The sequence below is a fragment of the Typopeltis vanoorti genome, chromosome 12, assembly GCF_054136105.1.
Source record: "Typopeltis vanoorti isolate ZY-2024b chromosome 12, IOZ_Tvanoo_1.0, whole genome shotgun sequence".
Lineage (NCBI taxonomy): Eukaryota > Metazoa > Arthropoda > Arachnida > Uropygi > Thelyphonidae > Typopeltis > Typopeltis vanoorti.
In genome coordinates this window covers 79903628-79925659 of record NC_143560.1, presented here as the reverse complement: position 1 = coordinate 79925659, position 22032 = coordinate 79903628, and the positions used below count along the sequence as shown (strand labels likewise).

The following is a 22032-nucleotide window of genomic DNA, read 5'->3' as shown; positions in this document are numbered from 1 at the left end:
AATGGATCAATAAAGAGATTAAGCATGCGATACAGAGAAAAAGGGCATTATGGAGGCATAATAAGAAAAGTGGTAATAACCAACTGGTGAGAGCAACCATAAAAGTGATTACCTGGGTGGTTGCCAGCAATGTGAGGACCTCTGTGAGAAAAGGGTATATGTGGAGCTACAAAGGATGGGGGTGATTATGAAGAGCTCAGGAGACAGCTTGCAGATATAGCATGGAATGAGGAGTTAGTTGGAAAAGAGATCAATGCAGCTTAGGGGATTTTCAAGAACTATCTAGTAGAAGCAATGTCTAAATGTATTCCAAGAGTCAGAAGATTAAATAAGGTAGGTGTGAAATGGATGAATAAAGAGATTAAGCATGTGATACAGAGAAAAAGGGCATTACGGAGGTAGCATAAGAGAAGTGCTAATAACCAATTCCATGAGGATTACAAAGACCAGGAGAGGCAGGTGACTTGGTTGGTGAGACTAGCTAAAGAGAGAGGTATGAACAGCAGTTAGCTAATGAAGCCAAAAAGAATCCTAAGTAGTACTTTCGATATGTAGCCAGCAAAAGAAAGTATGATTATGGAAGGATGACATTGATTGGAGAAAATGGTATAAAGACAGCTGTTGCAGAAGGTGTGGTGAGATACTTAATGAGAAGTTCATAAAGGTCTTTCAATCTTGTGAATGTGACTTCGTGGAGAGATTGAGAGCAGTTGATGATGAGGAGGAGAGACCGACTAAGTGAACAAGAGGTGTATGGGGAGTTGAGCAAATTAGATGTAAATGAGGCTGTGGAACTTGATAATATATATCCACATATTCTGAAGGAATGTGCCAGGGAGTTGACACTGGCCTTGACATATTTTTTTTAACACTAGTCTTGCACTGCTTCAAGTTCCTAAGGAGTGGAAGGAGGGCAAGATTGTGCCACTTCATAAGGGAGGTGATAGAACTCAAGCATCAAATTATAGGCCTATCTGTGTGTCAGGTGTTGTGGTTAAGTTGTTGGAGAAGCTTGTGAAAACTAGGATCCAGAATTGGTTTGACAACAATAGTGTTATCTTTTGATGAACAGCATGGATATGCTAAAGGGAGGTCATGCTTTAGTAATCTTGTTTACTTATTACAATAAGGTTACTACTTCCTTGGACAGAGGAGAGGGATACACAGTAATATACTTAGATTTCGCAAAGGCTTTTGATAGATTACCGCATGTTAAGTTGATAGTCAAACTAGAGCAGATGGGGTCGGATTTTAGATTAGTGCACTGGCTCGGAGACTGGCTATCTGATTGGTATGTATCAGCAAGTTGTGTATAGGGGAGCAATATTCCGGAAAAGGAAGGGCACTAGTGGTGTACCTCAGGGGTCTGTATTAGGGCCATTACTGTTGAACTTGTATATTAATGATATTGGTGAAGATTTGGATGGAAATATTCAGTTGTTTGTAGATGATGCAAAGTTGGGACGAATAAAGAATAGAGAAGATGTTCTTCTTGTGGCCTTACAAGAAGACCTGAACAAATTGAATGATAGGGCACAGGAATGGGGATGCGAGTTCAATGTTGCAAAATGTAAGATTTTAAAATTTGGGTAACAAAGATGGGATCAAGAATTTATGCTTCCTCGGGGATATATCAGGGGTGTTCAACCAGTGGATCACGATCGACCGGTCAATTGTAGAGTGATTTTTGGTCGATCTCTTGTGTATTCCTCCTTCCTTACAAATTTAATTAAAACTGAAAACATAATATTTTATTTATCATTATTTTGGATCATTTTTAATTCACTTTAAGTGTATTGCTAAAAAAAAAAAAAAATCAGCTAATGCTTTTTTTGTTCCCGTAAGGGGAGTAGGCGAGGCCGTTTTCAAGCCCTGTCTAACTTTTGGAGACTGAGTGGGCAGTTCAATCTTCACTGGTAGCCAATCAGAGAAAGCTGGTCCAAGGATATCACTAATTAATTGGCACGCAGTGAAGAAGGCAGCTAGTAAGTGCTGCCATCTGGTGGTCCCCAACCTTAATACAATATATTTAATGTCTGTAAATAGTGCAAGTTCGACGAACGATTTTCTTTAGTTTCCGGGAGGAAAAACCCGCTAGCCATGCCAGAGATTAACTATCTCTGGAACCGGTCAAGAAAAGGCTTAGAAAAAGTTCCTCTAGTCAGCGACTAGATTCAAACGCCTTTCTTTGTGCGGTCAAGTGCTGTAGAGTGCAAATGCCACTTCTACTGAGCTACACAGGCTCTTCACAGTGTATTGCTACTGTTTATTTATTTTTTGTTAAAATTGTCAAATCAGTAATTTTCTTATAAGTCCGGGTAAATGAATTAATTTGGATCACTGCAAGTCAAACAGCGAGCCGAGTGAATACGATTATAAGCAAAGTGTAAAAACTCGATTGTAGTTTAAATATTAAATATTCCAAAGCACATTACATCGATTTTTTACTTAGGTTAAGTCAAATGTGAATATTGTAAAAAAATAAACTTTGTTTGTCTCGGTATAGTTTGTATTAGATGTTTTTGTAAATAACTCTTTTGAAGCTAACTGTATATACTGCTTAATAAGAATATGTTAGAATGTTAAAAACAAAGGCAATGTTTTTGTCGCCGAAGCTGTACATAGCGGCATTAGAATGATTATTACTGAAACTTGTATGTATGAGAAAGGCTTGCAGGCTCTAAGTGTAAACATCTCCGAAGTCAGTCAGAAATAGTTCAAACAACTTTCCGATGGCCGGCAGCTTACAATCAAAAGAAAGCGGAGGAGAACAAAAGGTGTGTCGAACTTGAAACTTAAGATGAAAGACTCATACCGATTCTTTGGGGGGTTGCCAAACTTCATGCGAGGTCTCAGAGGAGGCCTAATAAAAAGGGACTGAAGCAAGCAGTAGGGATCCCGGATCTAGAATTGCGTCAAAGAGGAGGCTACCCAGTCCAGAGTCGCTGTCAGAAAGAATGCCTGGATCCACGTTGCTTGAGCGAGGAGTTTCCCGCTTCAGAAAGGAGCTTCTCGGTTTGAGACGTTGCTAGAGAGAGAGACTACTTCTAGGCCACAGACAAGGTTTCAAATTGCTGAAAGGAAGAGTTCCAATTGCAGGAGAAACATTTCCAGGCCAGGTTAATGTCAGACATTCACCAGTGTGTTGCATTTTCATTACAATTTGATGAATCAAATAACTTCACTGATATTGCTCAGTTAATAGTATTTATTCGCATGGTATTTCAAAATTATTCAAGTAAAGAAGAATTTTTGAAAATTATACCATTATTGGGAAGAACTAGGGGAGAAAATTTTCATCATCATCATCATCAAATTCCTGCCATGTACCCTCAAGGGGTGTACAGGATATGATAGTACTACATGAGAAAATTACATCATTACTAACTTCCTATCTACAATTTTCCTCCAAATCAGTCTGTTACTTGTCAAGATTCTAACATTATCAGATCTTATATTTCTATCGTCTAAGGCACTTTGTACCGTATCAATCCACCTATATCTTGGTCTTCCTCTGGGTCGTTTTCCTGCCAACCTGGCAGGGAACACTTTTGCTAATCTTTTCTCTCCCATTCTATTTAAGTGACCACACAACCTGAGATTAGCTCTGCTAACGCATTCCTGGATGCTGACAATGCCAAGTTCTTTCCTAATATCCTCATTTTTAATATGATATTGCCATTTATGCCATCTGCTCACACCTCTAATCTTTCTCAGGACTCTCATATCTGCAGTCTCTAGTCTTTGGTCAAGTGTTTTACTTCTGACCCAGCTCTCAGATCCATAAGTTACAACTGGTTTGAACACTGTCTTGTATACAGCTAATTTAGTGTTCCGACTAATTTCTCTCTTATTCCATATGAATTTATTCAATTGACTTCCCACCATACCAGCTTTGCTGATTCTGTTGTCTATTTCTATATTTAATTTACCATCTTCAGTAAAAATCGTGCCTAAGTAGCTGAAATGTTTTACTTGTTCCACAGGTTCTCCATTCACAACACAGTTGACATTTTCAATGATTCTGCCTATTTTCATTGTCTTTGTCTTTTTATTGCTGACCTTCATACCATATCTATTACAACAGTTATTCAATTTAGTCAGAGAATCTTGCAGACTTGTAGCGGATTTATTTAGCAGTATAACATCATCCGCATAAAGCAAAGAGCTGACATTAACATCTCCAATTTTGATATCATGTTTAATACCACTTTCCTTCATAATGTAATCCATATAGATAATGAATAACAGAGGGGATAATGTACATCCTTGTCTCACACCAGATTTAACATTAAACCATCTTCCTGTACTTCCTTCAATTCTAACTGCTAACTTACAACTCAAATAAAGACTAAGCATTGCTTGATATAATGCCCCATTGACACCATATAACTGTAGCGTATTGAATAGTTTCTCTCTTGGCACCTTGTCATATGCCTTTTCCAAATCGACAACACTTAAATACAGATCTTTGTTATATTCCCATGCTTTCTCGACTATTTGTCGTAAAGTGAAGATCTGATCCTGACAGCCTCTATTTGGCCTGCCCCCAGATTGTTCTTCACCTAGCTTTTCTTCCACAATTCTTCTCAACCGTTTCTCAAGTATACTTGCATAGATCTTGCCAGGAACACTCAGTAGGGAAATACCTCTGTAATTCTCAGATTCAGTTTTATTTCCCTTTTTATATATGGGTACTATGAGAGCTCTACTCCAATCATCGGGAATTCGTCCCTCTGTCCAGGCTTTCTGAACTATTCAGTGCAGCCACTGTAAGACTTTTATACCACCATACTTCAGCATTTCTGGTCGAATATCATCTACTCCTGTTGCCTTTCCACATTTCAAGGTCTGATGGCTTTTCTACTTCAAGTATGGATATGTATTCCTGACTGCATGCCTGGTCAGTGTTTTTTTACCACTGTGCTGTCGTCACTGCTTGTTTCATTTAGCAGTTTTTCAAAGTAATTACTCCATACTTCAAGGATATTTTTTTCTCCTGTTTTCATCTCACCTTTATCATCTCTAACTCCTTTTACAGCACTCTTTCCTCCATTCCTAAGCTTCTTCAACAACCTCCAGAATATTTTGCCACCTTCTTGATATTTATTTTCTATATTCTTGCCAAAGTCCTCCCATGACTTTTGTTTAGCTAGTTTTACACAGTATTTAGCATTCTTGCATTTGTCTCTGTATTCTCTAAGAGCACAAGCTGACTTATTTGCCAGGAACTTTTGATATGCTTTCTTCTTTTCCTTCACTGCCTCTTTAACTTCCTGTCCACCATGGAGTTCTAAATTTTCTATCCTTGCAGACAACTTCACCACATGCCTCTCTGGCAGAATCAATCAATGTTTTCTTCAGAGTTTGCCACTGAATCTCCAAGGTTTGATTCCTGTTCTCAAACTCTTTCATTTTTTTTTAAATAATCTTTGTGTATTTTAGTCTACAGTTAACAACTGAGAGCTGCTCAACTTTTATTCGCTTTAAAACTTTCTTACATGTTATTCTTTTCAATATGAAATTCAATTTTATCCTGCTCAAGACTAAATAGTGATCACTTCCAATTTCGAATCCTCTGTACACTCTGGTGTCCTGCACCAGGGAGAAAACATCACTATCAACATAGTCAATGAGACTTTTCTTATTCCTTGCCTCTTCTCTCCATGTGAATTTGTGCACATTTTTATGTTGGAACATGGTGTTAGTAATAACCAGTCCATATCCTGAGCAGAAATCCAACAGATATTTGCCATTATTATTAGCTTTGCTCTTTTCTCCAAATTTTCCCAAAATTTTTTTGTATGTCTCACAATCGTTTCCTATTTTTTTGGCATTTAATGAATTTGTGAAACAATACAAACTTCCGCTTTTTAAACTTGTGTCTATTACTACTAACGGTGCTCCTGCAACGATAGGTAATAAATCAGGCTTCATTTCATTATGTAAAAACGATGACAAATATCCAGATTTTTTAACTTACCATTGTATTATTCGCCAACAAGTACTATGTAGTAAAAGATTAAACACAAAAGATGTTTTGGATATTACATTTAAAATTGTAAATTCTGTTCGAGGAAAAGCCCTGCAACGGCGGTTATTTAAATTACAGGCAGATGATGATAGGGAACTTCAGTTGTTCAATAATGTTCGCTGGCTCAGCAGAAGTCAATTTTTAGAAAGATTTCTTGTATTCATTAACGATATAAAAAATTTTCTTGATGAAAAAGGAGATATTTATCCACAATTGAGTGATAAAAGATTGTTGTTACACTTATCATTTTTAGTAGATTTCTGTATAAAATTAAGCAATTTAAATTTAGAGTTACAAGGTAGAGATAAAAATTTAATCGACATGTTAAGTTCATTAAAAACTTTCCAACAATGCTTACTTTTATTAAAGAAAAATATAAATGACCGCAAATTTAGACATCTCCCATATTTATTAAAATTTTTTGAACAAAATCGAGAAATGCTTCGCTATGATTTAAAAGAATTTATTCATGAAATAGAATTAGTTGAGGAAGAAATAAATCCAAGATTTAAAGATTTTAATAAAACTGAAATGATTGCATCTTTTATCAATAATCCATTTCAAGAAAACTTGAACATCACAGAAATTTCAAATAAATTTCTGTGATGTGTTTCTGATCAACATGCTTGTCAGAATCCTCTTTTTCAAATATGACCGTCATAAAAAATCAATTAAGAAAAGAAACCAAATTACAAATTATCATTTGGATGATTGTCTGCGATTGGCCACTTCTTCATATCAACTTGATTATGAAAATATTGCGAGGTCCAAGCAATGCCAAATTTCACATTAACTTTTTTCTTTTCTTTTTTTTTTTAATCAATCAGCATTTCCTATAACTTGTGAGTTTGTAATCAATCTGTTGTTTTTTCTAACTTTGGTTTTCCATAATAGAGAAATAAATATTTTATTCCAATTTTTTTTTTTTTTGTATTAAAATAATTAAAAGTGATAAATAAATTTTTAAATACACAAATAAAGTTTTTAGTTGTGTATTTTTTTTTAGTTGTTTATTTGTGCGTAATCAGATATCAGGTTGGAGGAACATGATCTATATAAGAGAGTAGATCGCCGAATAACTTTTTATAGAAAAGTAGCTCGCATAGTAAAAAAGGTTGAACTCCACTAGGATATATTGTCGGAGGTGGAGGAAATAAGAGATCTTAGGGTGCTAGTGGATAAGGATCTGAAATTTTGGGGACACATTGCCAAAATTGTGAAGACAACACAAAGGCTTCTGGGAATGATGCAGAGGACACTGAATCGTAGAGTAGGGAGATTCTTGTTCCATTGTATAAGGCTTTAATTAGGCCACACATGGACTACTGTGCCGAGATTTGGTCACCTGGTTTTCAAAAGGACAAAGAAATGTTGGAAAGGGTCCAGAGGCGACTGACTAAGGCAGTTTCTGACTTCTGAAATGTTGAATATAAGGAAAGATTAAGAAGATGCAATTTACAGAGTTTAGTGGACAGGAGGAAGAGGGGAGATATGATAGAGACCTACAAGTTGGTAAGGGGTTGTTATAGGATCAATGTTGGAGAGGTTCTAACAGAGAACAGTAGGAGATCAGGGGAGGACCAGAGGTCATCCCTGGAAACTGTATAAAGAGGGTGTGAGGAGGGGAGTGAGAAGCAGGTTTTTTTTGCATGCAGAGTTGTGAATGAATGGAATGCCTTGCCTGAGAGTGCAGTGTCTGCAGAGAATTTGAGTGTGTTTAAAGTGCGGTGTGATGAGCTGTGTGTATGATAAAAGGACCCCCTAGATGAGTCTTGACTCTATGGAGTTTTTGGTAATAATAATAATATTGAACGCCTTCTAAACTTCCTGTTCAAGATCAAGTTTCCAATGCTTATATCAAAGAAAGCACTTAAATTATATTAATTAGTAGTTCTGGTTTATCCAAAATTCATTTCTTATTCAATAAAATTACTAATAATTGCCTACAAGAATATGAGGACTATGTCCATATTCTAAGACGAGAAAAATTAGAATTAATGAACTGATAATCCAGATTTTGAGTTATTACTTGGGATATTACTGATAACCAAGGGTTTGGGATTCACTGGAAAAAAAATTCAAAACTGTTTTCTTTAGAAATCAGATGTATAAAATGAATTGCTCAGAAAATCCTTGATTTATCTGACTCCTAATATAAAATGAAAATTAAATGTGTGACCATTCAAAGTTCTGGAAAGCATCCCAATATCCTAAGAAACTTCAGTTTATTAATGTGTGGCTATTTATCCTTGTAGCAAGCCTCCAAAAATGTCTCAAGTACATTTTGATATCTCAACAGAATAATGTGTACCTCAGTATTTCTCTGCACTGAGGATGCGAAGGTATATAAGAATGAACTACAGAGATTCCTATAGATTCATTCCTTTCGATGTTTATAGCTATATCAGCACAATACATCATGAAACTGAAGGGAAGGAATGCTGTTCGCTTCTCTTTCCTTCCCTTTTTCTCCTGCACAATACTAGTATCACAAATTTGTAGATCTCTGAAGGACAGTATTGCAGCAAACAATTTCAACACAAATACAGTTCATAAAAAATAAATTATGAAAAACATACTTACATCAGCATTATCTACAAGAATAGGAGAATTTGATCTATTTCTGAGGGCAATATGAAGTACGGCTCTGCTCTCAGTAAAATTTATCTTTTCTCCTCTAAACATTGCATCCCGGGCTTTTTCTACTTGTCTTGATTTTGCCTATGACAATGGAAACAATTTTAAACGTTTGTTGCTTCATTAAAATATACATAATCAGACAATGATTTCATAATTCATTTGTGAAATGTTTCAATGTTTAAAAAAATATATATGTTTTAGGATAAATGTTCATTTTAATTTGTCATAATTTATGGAAAAAAGGTAACTGTTAGGTTACTCTGAATCAGTTTAACTACATTTAATGGAACAAAGCTCTGATTGATAAACAAAGTTAAATATAAAATTCAATTAAATGATTCAAAATGTAATTGGATTAATATGTCTTAAATCAAGTTTCTGAGTATATAAAACCAGTATATTTTTCTGTCAAATGAATTCAACTTTATTATAAATTCACCATTTTAAATAAAACTATGGAATAATGAAATGAATGAATACTCCACTGAAGTAGCATTGAAATAAATACAGAAATGATTCAAGAATGGTAGGAAACTTGTTTCCATGTTTTTTTAAGACTTCTTGTTCCATATGATTGAGGAGAACTCATAAGTTTTTATTTTAACTCTCAAAAACATCCTGACAATGGGAATGGATTTAGTAACTTTTATGCAGAAACTCTCCTTATTGAAACAGAAATATAATAAATATCTATTATTAACTGCATTAACAGCCTATGTAATTGAGTGACATTTTTACTACCAGCTTCTTAGTAGAGCACTATAAATTTTAAAAGAAAGTTGTACTACTCAAATACTATTACCTTTCTCATAAGTTGTATGAATTTCTTGGTTACCTTTCAAAATATCTTCCCTAGTTAGGACTGGAGAATTGCTTTTTTTGAAATCAAAATAAAGCCTATTATTATTATTACGGGTATCTCCATGGAGTCAGTAGACTCATCGCGGGAGACCCAAACTAGCAAAACAATATCTGTCATATCTCTTCTTGAATTCATTTACAGACGAAGAGCTCACAACTAAGTCAGGCAATGAATTCCACTCATTCACCACACTCCAGGCAAAAAACCTTGTTCTCACACCCTTGTTAACCACACTCTTCTTTAATTTCCAGGGATGACCTCTTGTTCTTCCATCACTATCATACAGCTAAAACATTTCCCCTGCATCAATCCTATAAAAACCTTTCAGTAATTTAAATGTTTCTATCATATCCGCTCTTCTCCGCCTATCAACCAACCTCTGCAACCCACAAGCTCTCAATCTATCAATGTAGAGAGCATTTTTTACATCACTCACCAACTTAGTCACTCTTCTCTGAACCCTCTCCACAGCCTCCTCATCTCCAAGGAATCCAGATGACCAGACCTGAGCACAGTAATCCAAATGTGGAAGTATCAATGCTTTATAAATGGGAATAATAACCTCTTTATCTCGGTATGTCAGTGTGTTCCTCAACATCCAAGTAATCCTATGTGCAATCTTGGACACCGTAGCAATGTGTCCTGTGAACTTCATCTACCTATCTACCAACACCCCTAAGTCCCTAGCCTCATCAATCTCTTGGAGTACTGTTCCATCAATGTAGTACACAGCTAGTAATCTTTTAATCCCAAAATGCATGACTTTACACTTTTCCACATTGAACTGACATCCATTACCTTTTGCCCATTCTACCAGCTTATTTAAATCATCCTACAAACTTTTGCTTGATTTTTTATTGCGCCACTCAACTTTGCATCATCAGCAAACAACTGAATATCTCCCTGTAAGCCATTTCCTATATCATTTATATACAAATTAAACAACAATGGCCCAAGCACAGAGCCCTGAGGCACACCACTGGTCACCTGCCTCATCCTGGACTTGGCTCCTCATTACACCACCTTCTGGTATCTCTTCCTGAGCCATTCTCCTATCCATATCACCAATTTAGTATCCATTCCCATCTGCTCCAATTTGCATAATAGTGTTCCATGGGGGTATCCTGTCAAAAGCCTTAGCAAAATCCAGAAGTACCACTGTGTAGCCAGTGCAACTATACAAAAAAGCAATTTCTATTTTACCTGCTGAATTAAAAAACTGAATATTAACAATTTAAGTTCATAAACATAGTTGAAAAAAAAATGTATTACGTTTCTTTTTAAATAAAACTTTGGCAACTATTTGCCTTTCATAGGTATACAGCTGACCACTGAACAACACAGGTTTGAACTGCGTGGGACCACTTATATGCAGATTTTTTTCAGTAAATATTGTTCAATTGTGATTAATAAAGTTCTTAAGAGAATTTATTCCTTCATAATTTAACAAGCAATGACCCTATAAAAGAAAATTGTTTGCATCAAAGTGTAAATTATATATGTGAACAAAATTAGGATATTTTAAGCAAAGAGCAAATATTTGTGAAAATGTATAAGAAAAGATTGTTATCCCATTATATAAATAGAATACTTGAGCTAGTTGAATTGGCTGTAAATTTTCTAGGAAAAGAATGTTAACGTATAATTGAAATAGTATAATATTCCTAAAATTTAGATAGACAAAGCATGGCTAAATGACTCACAATTTGTTAGCGAGAATTAGGGCTTAATCCAAGGCCAAAGCACAGGATTAAAAGAAGTTGCCGCAAACATATAATGTACACATGGCACACAATGAATAAGCAAAAAAGGAAGAAAACCACCACCAAAAGACAGCACGTTGAGTGCTGTATATGTGTCGAGGGGGGGGGAGAAGGTTATGGGAGGTGCCGATAGGGTGAGGTGATAAAAGGGTTAGGAACACCCACCTCACGAGGCCTTCAGAGTTCTTTTCTTCGATGTGTGGACTTTGCGAGTGGAGGTACAGTTCCAGAACAGGAGGGGAATCTCTGCCCCGATTTCCGGCAGAAGAGAACGGAAAACGCCATGTAACTATAGGAAAAGTTATGCATCGCAAACCCGAGGAGAAGAACATTATTCCTGAAGAGACAAGGTAATCTGCAGAAAAGCTCAGAGTCTATGCAGAATGCTTCATTTCGAAGAAGTTACTTTACCGCAAGTATCTCCCTGAAAAAAAAGGGCACGACCACGAGTAGGCCTGTACATGATCGAGAAATTCCAGATACTTTGGCCAGCAAGAAGAAATCATTTCGAGGATCCAGAGATGAGTAAAGGAAAGGAACAAGCGGAGGAACCCACTGTAAAACAGTATCATAAAATTTTCTTGTTAATTAATGTGAATAAATGATATGTAATTCAAGATCTGAGGACTTAAACAGAGATAGGATAGGACTGTAGCATATTATAAGCTATGAAAGGAAATGAGTGTAAATTTAAGAGTATTATACTAAGGATGTGTGTCTATAAGGAGCTAATACATGTTATCTAGATTTTATTAGAGAGGAATTTGAAGAATTTATGTGTGATGTAGTTTGGAGCAGCACAATTGTCAATCCTATATGAGTTACATGACTTAACGCTCACATTTGCTGATAATATTTGCACAATATTTTGTAGTATTGATTTGAATTTTGACAAATTTCCATGCACTGTATAAATGTTAATATCCTGAATAAACCTTTTGCTGTTTCTAATTAAGTTATCTGTATGTACTATCTGATGCACTGCTTGTTAAATATACGAACACCTAGGCGGGAGAATTAAGTAGTGAATTTATGGTCACAATTGCAGAGTTGTTAGTCATTAAGGTATATCTGAGTATCCTCTTCTTGTTTAAGATTTTCTCTTTTAAACTAATTGTCCTAAGTAAACAAACAAACAAACAAATAAACAAACATAACGATGCAGTATTAAAATCATAACTGCATAAAATTAACTATTATTAATTAATAGTTTAATTTATTTCATTAGGATAAAAATTAAATTTTATAATGATTCATTCATTAGCATATAGGGCTACATTAAAATAAAGAAACTGTATCAATTACACTAGGATTCCACAAAGCAATCATGCTGATGCTTCAGCATTATCAATGCATGAATTGTTATACCATCATTTTTTATTTTGGAAAAGGAGAAGGAAAAGAAGAAAGCACATCAAAAGTTCCTGGCAAATAAGTCAGCTTGTGCTCTTAGAGAATACAGAGACAAATACAAGAATGCTAAACACTGTGTAAAACTAGCTAAACAAAAGTCATGGGAGGACTTTGGCAAGAATATAGAAAATAAATATCAAGAAGGTGGCAAAATATTCTGGAGGTTGTTGAAGAAGCTTAGGAATGGAGGAAAGAGTGCTGTAAAAGGAGTTAGAGATGATAAAGGTGACATGAAAATTGAAGAAAAAGATATTCTTGAAGTATGGAGTAATTACTTTGAAAAACTGCTAAATGAAACAAGCAGTGATGACAGCACAGTGGTAAAAAACACTGACCAGGCATGCAGTCAGAAATACATATCCAAACTTGAAGTAGAAAAAGCCATCAAAGGCTTAAAATGTGGAAAGGCAGCAGGAGTAGATGATATTTGACCAGAAATGCTGAAGTATGATGGTATAAAAGTCTTACAGTGGCTGCACTGCATAGTTCAGAAAGCCTGGACAGAAGGACGAATTCCCGACGATTGGAGTAGAGCTCTCATAGTACCCATTTATAAAAAGGGAAATAAAACTGAATGTGAGAATTACAGAGGTATTTTCCTACTGAGTGTTCCTGGCAAGATCTATGCAAGTATACTTGAGAAACGATTGAGGAGAATTGTGGAAGAAAAGCTTGCTGAAGAACAAACTGGATTCAGGCCAAATAGAGGCTGTCAGGATCAGATCTTCACTTTATGACAAATAGTCGAGAAAGCATGGGAATATGACAAAGATCTGTATTTAAGTTTCGTCGATTTGGAAAAGGCATATGACAAGGTGCCAAGAGAGAAACTATTCAATACGCTACAGTTATATGGTGTCAATGGGGCATTACATCAAGCAATACTTAGTCTTTATTTGAGTTGTAAGTCAGCAGTTAGAATTGAAGTACAGGAAGATGGTTTAATGTTAAATCTGGTGTGAGACAAGGATGTACATTATCACCTGTTATTCATTATCTATATAGATCACATTATGAAGTGGTATTAAATATGATATCAAAATTGAAGATGTTAATGTCAGCTCTTTGCTTTATGCGGATGATGTTATACTGCTAAATAAATCCGCTACAAGTCTGCAAGATTCTCTGACTATATTGAATAACTGTTGTAATAGATATGGTATGAAGGTCAGCAATAAAAAGACGAAGACAATGAAAATAGGCAGAATCATTGAAAATGTCAACTGTGTTGTGAATGGAGAACCTGCGGAACAAGTAAAACATTTCAGCTACTTAGGCACGATTTTTACTGAAGATGGTAAATTAAATATAGAAATAGACAACAGAATCAGCAAAGCTGGTATGGTTGGAAGTCAATTGAATAAATTCATATGGAATAAGAGAGAAATTAGTCAGAACACTAAATTAGCTATATACAAGACAGTGTTCAAACCAGTTTTAACTTATGGATCTGAGAGCTGGGTCAGAAGTAAAACACTTGACCAAAGACTAGAGACCGCAGATATGAGAGTCCTGAGAAAGATTAGAGGCGTGAACAGATGGCATCAATGACAATATCATATTAAAAACGAGGATATTAGGAAAGAACTTGGCATTGTCAGCATCCAGGAATGCGTTAGCAGAGCTAATCTCAGGTGCTATGGTCACTTAAATAGAATGGGAGAGGAAAGATTAGCAAAACAAGTGTTCTCTGCCAGGTTGGCAGGAAAACGACCCATAGGAAGACCAAAATATAGGTGGATTGATACAGTATAAAGTGCCTTAGACGATAGAAATATGGATCTGATAATGTTGGAGTCTTGACAAGTAACAGACTGATTTGGAGGAAAATTGTAGATAGGAAGTTAGTAATGATGTAATTTTTTCATGTAGTACTATCATATCCTGTACATGGCAGAAATTTGATGATGATAATGATGAATTGTTATACGGCAATTCCTCGATTAGTGCACTTAATGCGTTCTTTAAAACAGGCGCATTAATTGAAAACGCACTAATCGAATATAATAACCTATGGGAAAAATTATAATTCGTTCCTCAGATTTCTTTTTTGACCCTTAATTTTTTTTATAAAAGAATTAGGGTATATCTCAGGGTCTAGTTAAGGAAAACCATGAAGCTGAAAGACAATAAAACATATTCAGAATATAAATTTATTATTCTACTTCTTAACAAAGAATTGAGCTAACATAGTTTGTTGGACATTTTGTTTCTTTTTTTCATACAACCGACGTATGGCCCCTATTGCCTCTTCTGCAAATTTTACTGCTTCTCTCTTCATCAGGGTCAGCTTCTAAGCATTACTGCTTAAAAACTTCGATTGTGCGAAAAGGTATTTTCAAATTGTTGCTGTGAAATCTCTTTTGGCTGACTATCAGTGGTTAAATTTTCTTCATATTCTTCCGGATCTTTCCGCTGTGCATCTAAATTTAGCAGGTCATAATCACTCAATTCTTCAGAATTAGATTTAATCAACTTTGGACGTTATCATTGAAGGGGAGAAAGAAATGTAGGATGTACGAATTGGTCGCCAACACACGAAATCATGTGCTTTATAGATAAAATTTTCCAACTGTTATACAAGCAAAATATTTACCACTTTAAAATCTACAATGATCATAAAAGAGAAGTTAATTTTCCAACGTGTAATAATAAACAACTCATCCCAGAAGACGGATTGATTACCCTATTATCAGAATGGATTCTCCTTTTTGTGACATGCGTAGAAGTGTCGACGGGTCTCGAATCTGTGGGCGTATTATAGCAGACGACATAAATTTTCGCAGTAAAAATTTGGAACATAGTATACATAGCGAACATGGAAGTAGTGTAGTATGCCATTAAAAATAACTTTGTAAAATGTTTTAAATCGGTAACTAAATTATTTCATTCTGGTGAGTGATTTTTTAAAATAGTTAGCCATAAAAATGTATACAGATAGAAAATTTTTAAAATCTGTAACATTTATTTGTAAGATGTATATAGGCGCACTAATCGAATTTGGGTATAAAAAAAATGACGTACTATTCGAAAATGCACTAATCGAGGGATTACTGTACCTGTAAATAAATATGAATTTCTTTTTCACGTTATCTTTTCATTTTTGATGTCTAGTATTAGTAATATATATAACATCTGCAGTGTTTTGTATCATATACAACAATACCGATGTAGGTACTGACAGACAGATGATTCATCTTGTAAACAGACGACATAAACTTATGGTATCAATAAATATAATACAGTAGAGTACTGTAAATGTATTTTCTCTTCCTTATGGTTTTCTTAACAACATTTACTTTTCCGAGCTTATTTTATTGTAATATACAAAACATGTGGTAATTGACTGTTTGGGTTATCAGTAAGGCTTCCGGTCAACAGTAGGCTATTAGTAATCAAGTTTTTGGGAGTCAAAAGTTATATGCGGATTTTCAACTGTGCAGGGATTAGGGGCACTGATCCCCGCATTGTTCAAGGGTCAATTGTATTATGCAATCCTGCCATTCTAAGTTAAGAAGATTTACATTATTTTAAGATTAAATAAATTTAAGTATAGTAAATAATAAATAACATTTATTCTCAGAAGACACACACACACACACACACAGTATGCTTATCAAGGCTAAGAAAATGATTTACTTACCAAGTCAATCAACAAATTAAAAACTTCTTTGTCTATCAAATTTTTTGAAAAATCTAGTAATATTTTCCCATTAGCTTCAGTTTCTAGGACAATGCTAAAAAAAGATGATTTTTTAGAAAACATATTTAACAGACAGAGTTATATGCCTTAGTGAAATTTCATTTAAACTATGATACATTACACATGCTTAAAAATGACTACACCATAATTATGTAATGATCACAGACAATCATAAAAAAAAAACATGTTTCATAACAGCAATCTTTATAGTGATACTTAATCAGATGGAAAGGCTTATGTGTATTTAGTCCAATGCAATGCATACTTTGTAGTACTTGAAATCTGAATAATGAATTTTTTTTTGTTCTTCCTCTTTATTATTATTATTTTGTAATGTTACCACAGGACTTCAATGAAACAGTTTGAAACTATAATAATATTTCTGTTGAAGAAATTACAACACATATCAAATATTATAAATTAAAAATGCCAAGAAATTATATGCTTGATTTAATCCTTCATCCAAGTGTAAGCAAACGAAGTTTGCACCTAAAGTAACTTCAGTTCTGAAGGCTTATGGCTTATGTGTATTTAGTAACTTCAGTCCAGAAGTTACTAAACCTATCTGGGGCAGTTTCATGTACATAAATTTGCTGAGGCAGGTTCCATGAATCTGCCTCAACCTTAAGAAACTTTCCAAATTTGGGCTTCAATTTTTTAATTGAAGGGTTGTTGTTTTGAAGGTGGGATAAATGGTAGATTACTGTAGTACAGACATTTTTGGTGCCAAATATCATTAAATTCCATCAAGCAAGAGAAATATTATTATAGTTTCAAACTGTTTCATTTCAAAGTCTTGTCACAACATTAAAAAATAATAATAATAAAGAGGAAGAACAAAAAAAAGTCCATTATTCAGATTTCAAGTACTACAAAGTATGCATTGCACAGGACTAAATACACAATGGGTTAGCTAGTTCTTATAAATGTTCAGAGTCAAATTTTGATTGTTAATATTTGTTTTTTTGTAAGAACTATTATCTAAAATCTAACACTAAATATCAAACAAGCATAAGAAAAGTTATGCATTTATGAAATGATACTTTTAAGCTATAGACATAATTTTGTTTGGCCAATTCTGTACAGTAGCAAACAACTTAATCCAAACACTCACATTTTAAAGAAAATTTTAATTTTAAAGAAAATAAGTACAAAAATTAAATTCCAACTTTACCTAATAATTTATATGTGATCCCCAGTTCCTAATAAGTTCATTAATTTGCTTAGACATGGACTCTACCAATGCAGAACGCATTTTTATTATTTCTGTATCTCGAAACCATACTTTTATAATGTATTGTATTAAGTTATCCTTTGTATCATAATTTCATTTTCCAAGTCTCTTTTCCATCATGGCCCACAAATTTTCTATTGGCTACTGAAGCAATTGGATGTTGTGATTTTTAAGGAACTCTCACTTTTTTGAAATGTGGCATGGAGTGAGACCCTGTTGGAAAACTGAGTTCTTTGTCTTTCTGGATCTGTGGGACCACTCTTTTCTCCAATATTTTTATGTATTGGTCACTATTCATCATACCATCAACAGACATAAGTAATCCTGGACTATCATGTGTAAAACAACTCCAGAACATTTTTTAGCTGGGTTTTTAGGAGCTTATTGAAGGTGGGTGGAGAAGTCTTCTCAGCCACTGATTTGTGAATATAAGATACTCGCTCTCCATGGACAAAAAATAGCTCTTATCTGAGAATATGCCCTTTTTCCACTTCTCAACAGTCCAATCTTTGTACCCATTGGGACCTCATTTTCTGCATAGCCTTCATCAGCAGTTATTTCTTTTTTGGTCTGTGGGCAGTCAGTCCATCCTGTTGCCAACAATCTTCAACAGACTGTCATGTCAGAAACATTAATCCCAAAAGCTGCCAAATCTCTATTTAAGTCTACAGCACACAATCTTGGATTCATTGTGCTTTTCCTAACTAGTAAACGATCTTGAGTAAGTGTAGTTTTCCTTTTTCACTGACATTTTCTTTTTCTGTTCAAGAAAAAAGGTACCTGTCTCCCTAAAACTCTTTAAAATTACATTAACAGTACCCAAACCAACACCACACTCATTGGGAATTTGTTTTTGAGCCAAGGATGTGTGCTGAGAAAGAGTACATACTTTTGTACTCTTTCTTCGAGATATTGCATATCCATTTTATAGATACACAAAATGAATAAAACACTATGAATGACAACTTGTTTACCCGATTAAAAGTGCACACCACTATTAATAAACATTTTCTCTAGACTTGATCTTACTTCGTAGAATATACACTTGGTATATCAGATCTGGAGACTGGTCTTCTACTCTTCTTTCCCTCTACTCTCTCTTACTTCTTACGCCTTCCCCCCCCCCCAAGTGCTATTAGAGCAATTCGAGGGTGAGGGGCGACTCTTTCTTCTCAAACTGTAGTTTCCACTATCTACTAAAAAAGGCAAGCCTAGTTGTCTTAAGGTGGCAGCCCCCACCACTAGGATACCTATCGTCATGCTAGTCACATTGGGAAACACATATTACTTTCAAGTCTCAATGAAATCCAAACTGGACAGAAAATATGGGAAATGACCACAAACTGGAAAAGGTTAAGAAACTTTGGAAAAAGAAAAACGTGGTTAAATATGCTACATGGAACATTAGAAGCATAGCACATAAAGAAGAAGAATTAGATAAAATTTTAAATGACGAAAATATAGAAATTGCAGTTCTTACAGAAACAAAAAAGAAACTTAAAGGAACAAAAGAAACAGCTAACTACAATATCATATATAGTGGAGTGGACAAACAAATACATGCAAAAGTTGGTGTAATGATTTGGATCCATAAATCAATTAAAGCAAAAATAACTCAATTATACATACTGGAATGAAAGAATATTAGAAGTGCAATCAAAATTAAATAAAGAAAATTTAACAGTTGTTGGAGTGTATGCACCTGAAGAAGGAAAAGAAGAAGAAAATGATTACTTTTACAAAGAGTTACAAGGAATATATGAAAAATTAAATAAAACAGACCATATAATTATAGCTGGAGATCTTAATGCCAGAAAAGGAATGAAAAAAATTAACAATAATATACAAAAATTTGGAGAACCAACAGTAAACAAAAATGGAAAGCAACTCATTGATTATACAATATATAATAATTTAAACATAATGAATACATTTTACAAACATAAAAATATACATAAATATACGTGGTGTGCAAGAAGACAAAAATCAATAACAGACTACTTCATAGCAAATGAAAAAGCAGCAAACTTTTCCCTAGATGTTAAAGTTAGAAGAGGGCTAGAAATTGACACAGATCACTATACGGGCAAAACTAAGATTTCCACCAAACTAGCTACAAAAAATACAAAAAAAAAAAATAAACTAGAGAAACAAAATCTAATTACAAAGTAACACTACTAAATGATTCAAGTATAAGAAATTTATACCAACAGATGATTAATAACTACTTAGAAAAAATACAAAAAAATGAAGACATTGAGAAAGAATGGAATAATATAAAAGAAATTATCGCATTCAGCAGCATATGAAAGTCTAGGAACGCACAAAAAATATCATAAAAATAAAAACTTACGTATATGGGACATGAAATAAAAACAATAATTGAAAATACAAAGCTGGCTTTTAAAAGATGGTTAAGTAGCAAAAAACAAGAAGATGAAATTGAATATTAAAAAAAAAAAGACAAGCAATAGCCAAAAGAGAAACCACAAAGAGACAGAGAAAGCTGGGAAAAATTTGTATCATATCTAGAAAATGACATACAAAATAAGACCCAGTGTGTACAAAATACTAAAACACATGAATGCAGATATAAAAGAAACTGCAAATAAAAATTGTGAAATAGATGTAAAAGAATTCTTGGATTACTTTACAGATCTTTGGATGGATAATACTGGCATCAAAAATAATTACACCAGAAACTTACAAAATATGTTAAATGATATGATAACAATGAAAGAATTAAAGGACAACCTAAATAAAATAAAAAATGGCAAATCAGCAGTAGAAGATGGGATAAACTTCAAAACATAAATTTGCTGGAAAAAAATTTCATCAAAGATTACTAAAATTTTTAAATAAAATATATACAAATGAACAAATACCAATAGAATGGAATACAAGCATAGTAATAACTATATTTAAAAAAGGGGATAAAACAAAACCAGCTAACTACAGAGGTATTAGTTTGTTGAATACATGCTACAAAATATATAGCAGAATACTTAATGAAAAACTAAAACAGTGAAAAAATATTATTAGAATGTCAAAATGGATTTAGAAAAGGATGCTCTACAATGGATGCAGCTTTCTGTTTAAAACTACTTATAGAAAAAAGAAGAGAATTTAATTTGGAAACTCATCTTTTGTTTATAGATTATGAAAAGCATTTGACAAAGTAAAAACATATATACTGTTTCAATCTATAAAAAGTGTCTCCAACACTTTTCAATATTTATTATTATTATTATTATTATTTGACACCTCCAGGGAGTCCAAAGACTCATCGAGGGAGAGTGTGCCAACAGCATCGAACGATTGGTCCCCTTCCAACTACTAACCATGCTCAAACTTACTTAACTGAGCCATTAGTAGCAGAGGCTCTACCAATCGACCAACCTTTGCCGGCAATATTTCATTAATTTACATTAATGAAATATTAATACAGTGGAACACCTTAAACAATCAAAGTATAGAAATTTCCCAGAATCACAAAATAAATACACTGTTATTTGCAGATGATCAGGTAATAATATCAGATAAGGAAGATAATTTACAGAGAGCAATGTATAATTTGAACATTATAGTAGAACAGTTTGGAATGAAAATTTCCATAGATAAAACTAAAACAATGGCATTTTGTGGACAAACTCCAGTTAGAAGCAAAATAGTTATTAATAATAAAATAATAGAACAGTTAAATACTTTCAGTTATCTTGGATGTGAAATATCATATGAAGGAGAAAAAGACATAAAATTAAAAACTTCAAAATTTTTACAGATTATAGGCCTGATAAATAGAACACTCAACCCAAATATAGTACAAAAAGAAGCACGCTTGAAAATATACAATACTTTAGCAGTGCCCACATTATTATATGGCAGTGAAATTTGGGCAATAAACAAAAGATAAACAAAGAATAAAAACAAGTGAAATGAGATTTATGAGAAGAACTGCAAAATACACATTATTAGATCAAAAAAGGAACGAAGACATTTTAAAAGAACTAAAAACAAAATCAATAGAAGAAAAACTAAACAATTATAAACAAAAATGGATTGAACATGTAAACTGAATGGCCAACACCCGACATCCTAAACAAATACTAAAATATAAGCCAACTGGAAAGCGAAGGCAGGGTAGACCTTTTTCATTAGTATAAAATTTTTGTCCTATTTTCAAGAGCATCTTCCATATGATTTTCAAATTAAACAAGAAAAGAAACCAGTATATTCAACAATGAAAGGTGTATGCATACTACAGTAATTTTTAGTATTTCAAATCTGGACAAGGAGAGGGGGACGGGGGGGTGCTCTTGATGATAGCATAAAGTGGCAAAGGTTTTGAGTAAGTATGGTGTGAGGCAAAGATTAACAGGAAGA

General features: G+C 33.9%; 1 protein-coding gene across 1 annotated transcript in view; it reads right to left on the bottom strand.

Moving 5' to 3' along the window:
- Positions 1–22032, bottom strand: part of Pgi (glucose-6-phosphate isomerase) — a 221903-nt gene that overhangs the window by 176803 nt on the left and 23068 nt on the right. Inside the window, exons 2-3 of the mRNA XM_090401803.1 lie at positions 16356–16449; positions 8618–8755 (exon numbers count right to left, since the gene is read on the bottom strand). Coding sequence (XP_090257929.1) covers positions 8618–8755; positions 16356–16449 — 232 coding nt within the window. The remainder of the gene's footprint in view (positions 1–8617; positions 8756–16355; positions 16450–22032) is intronic.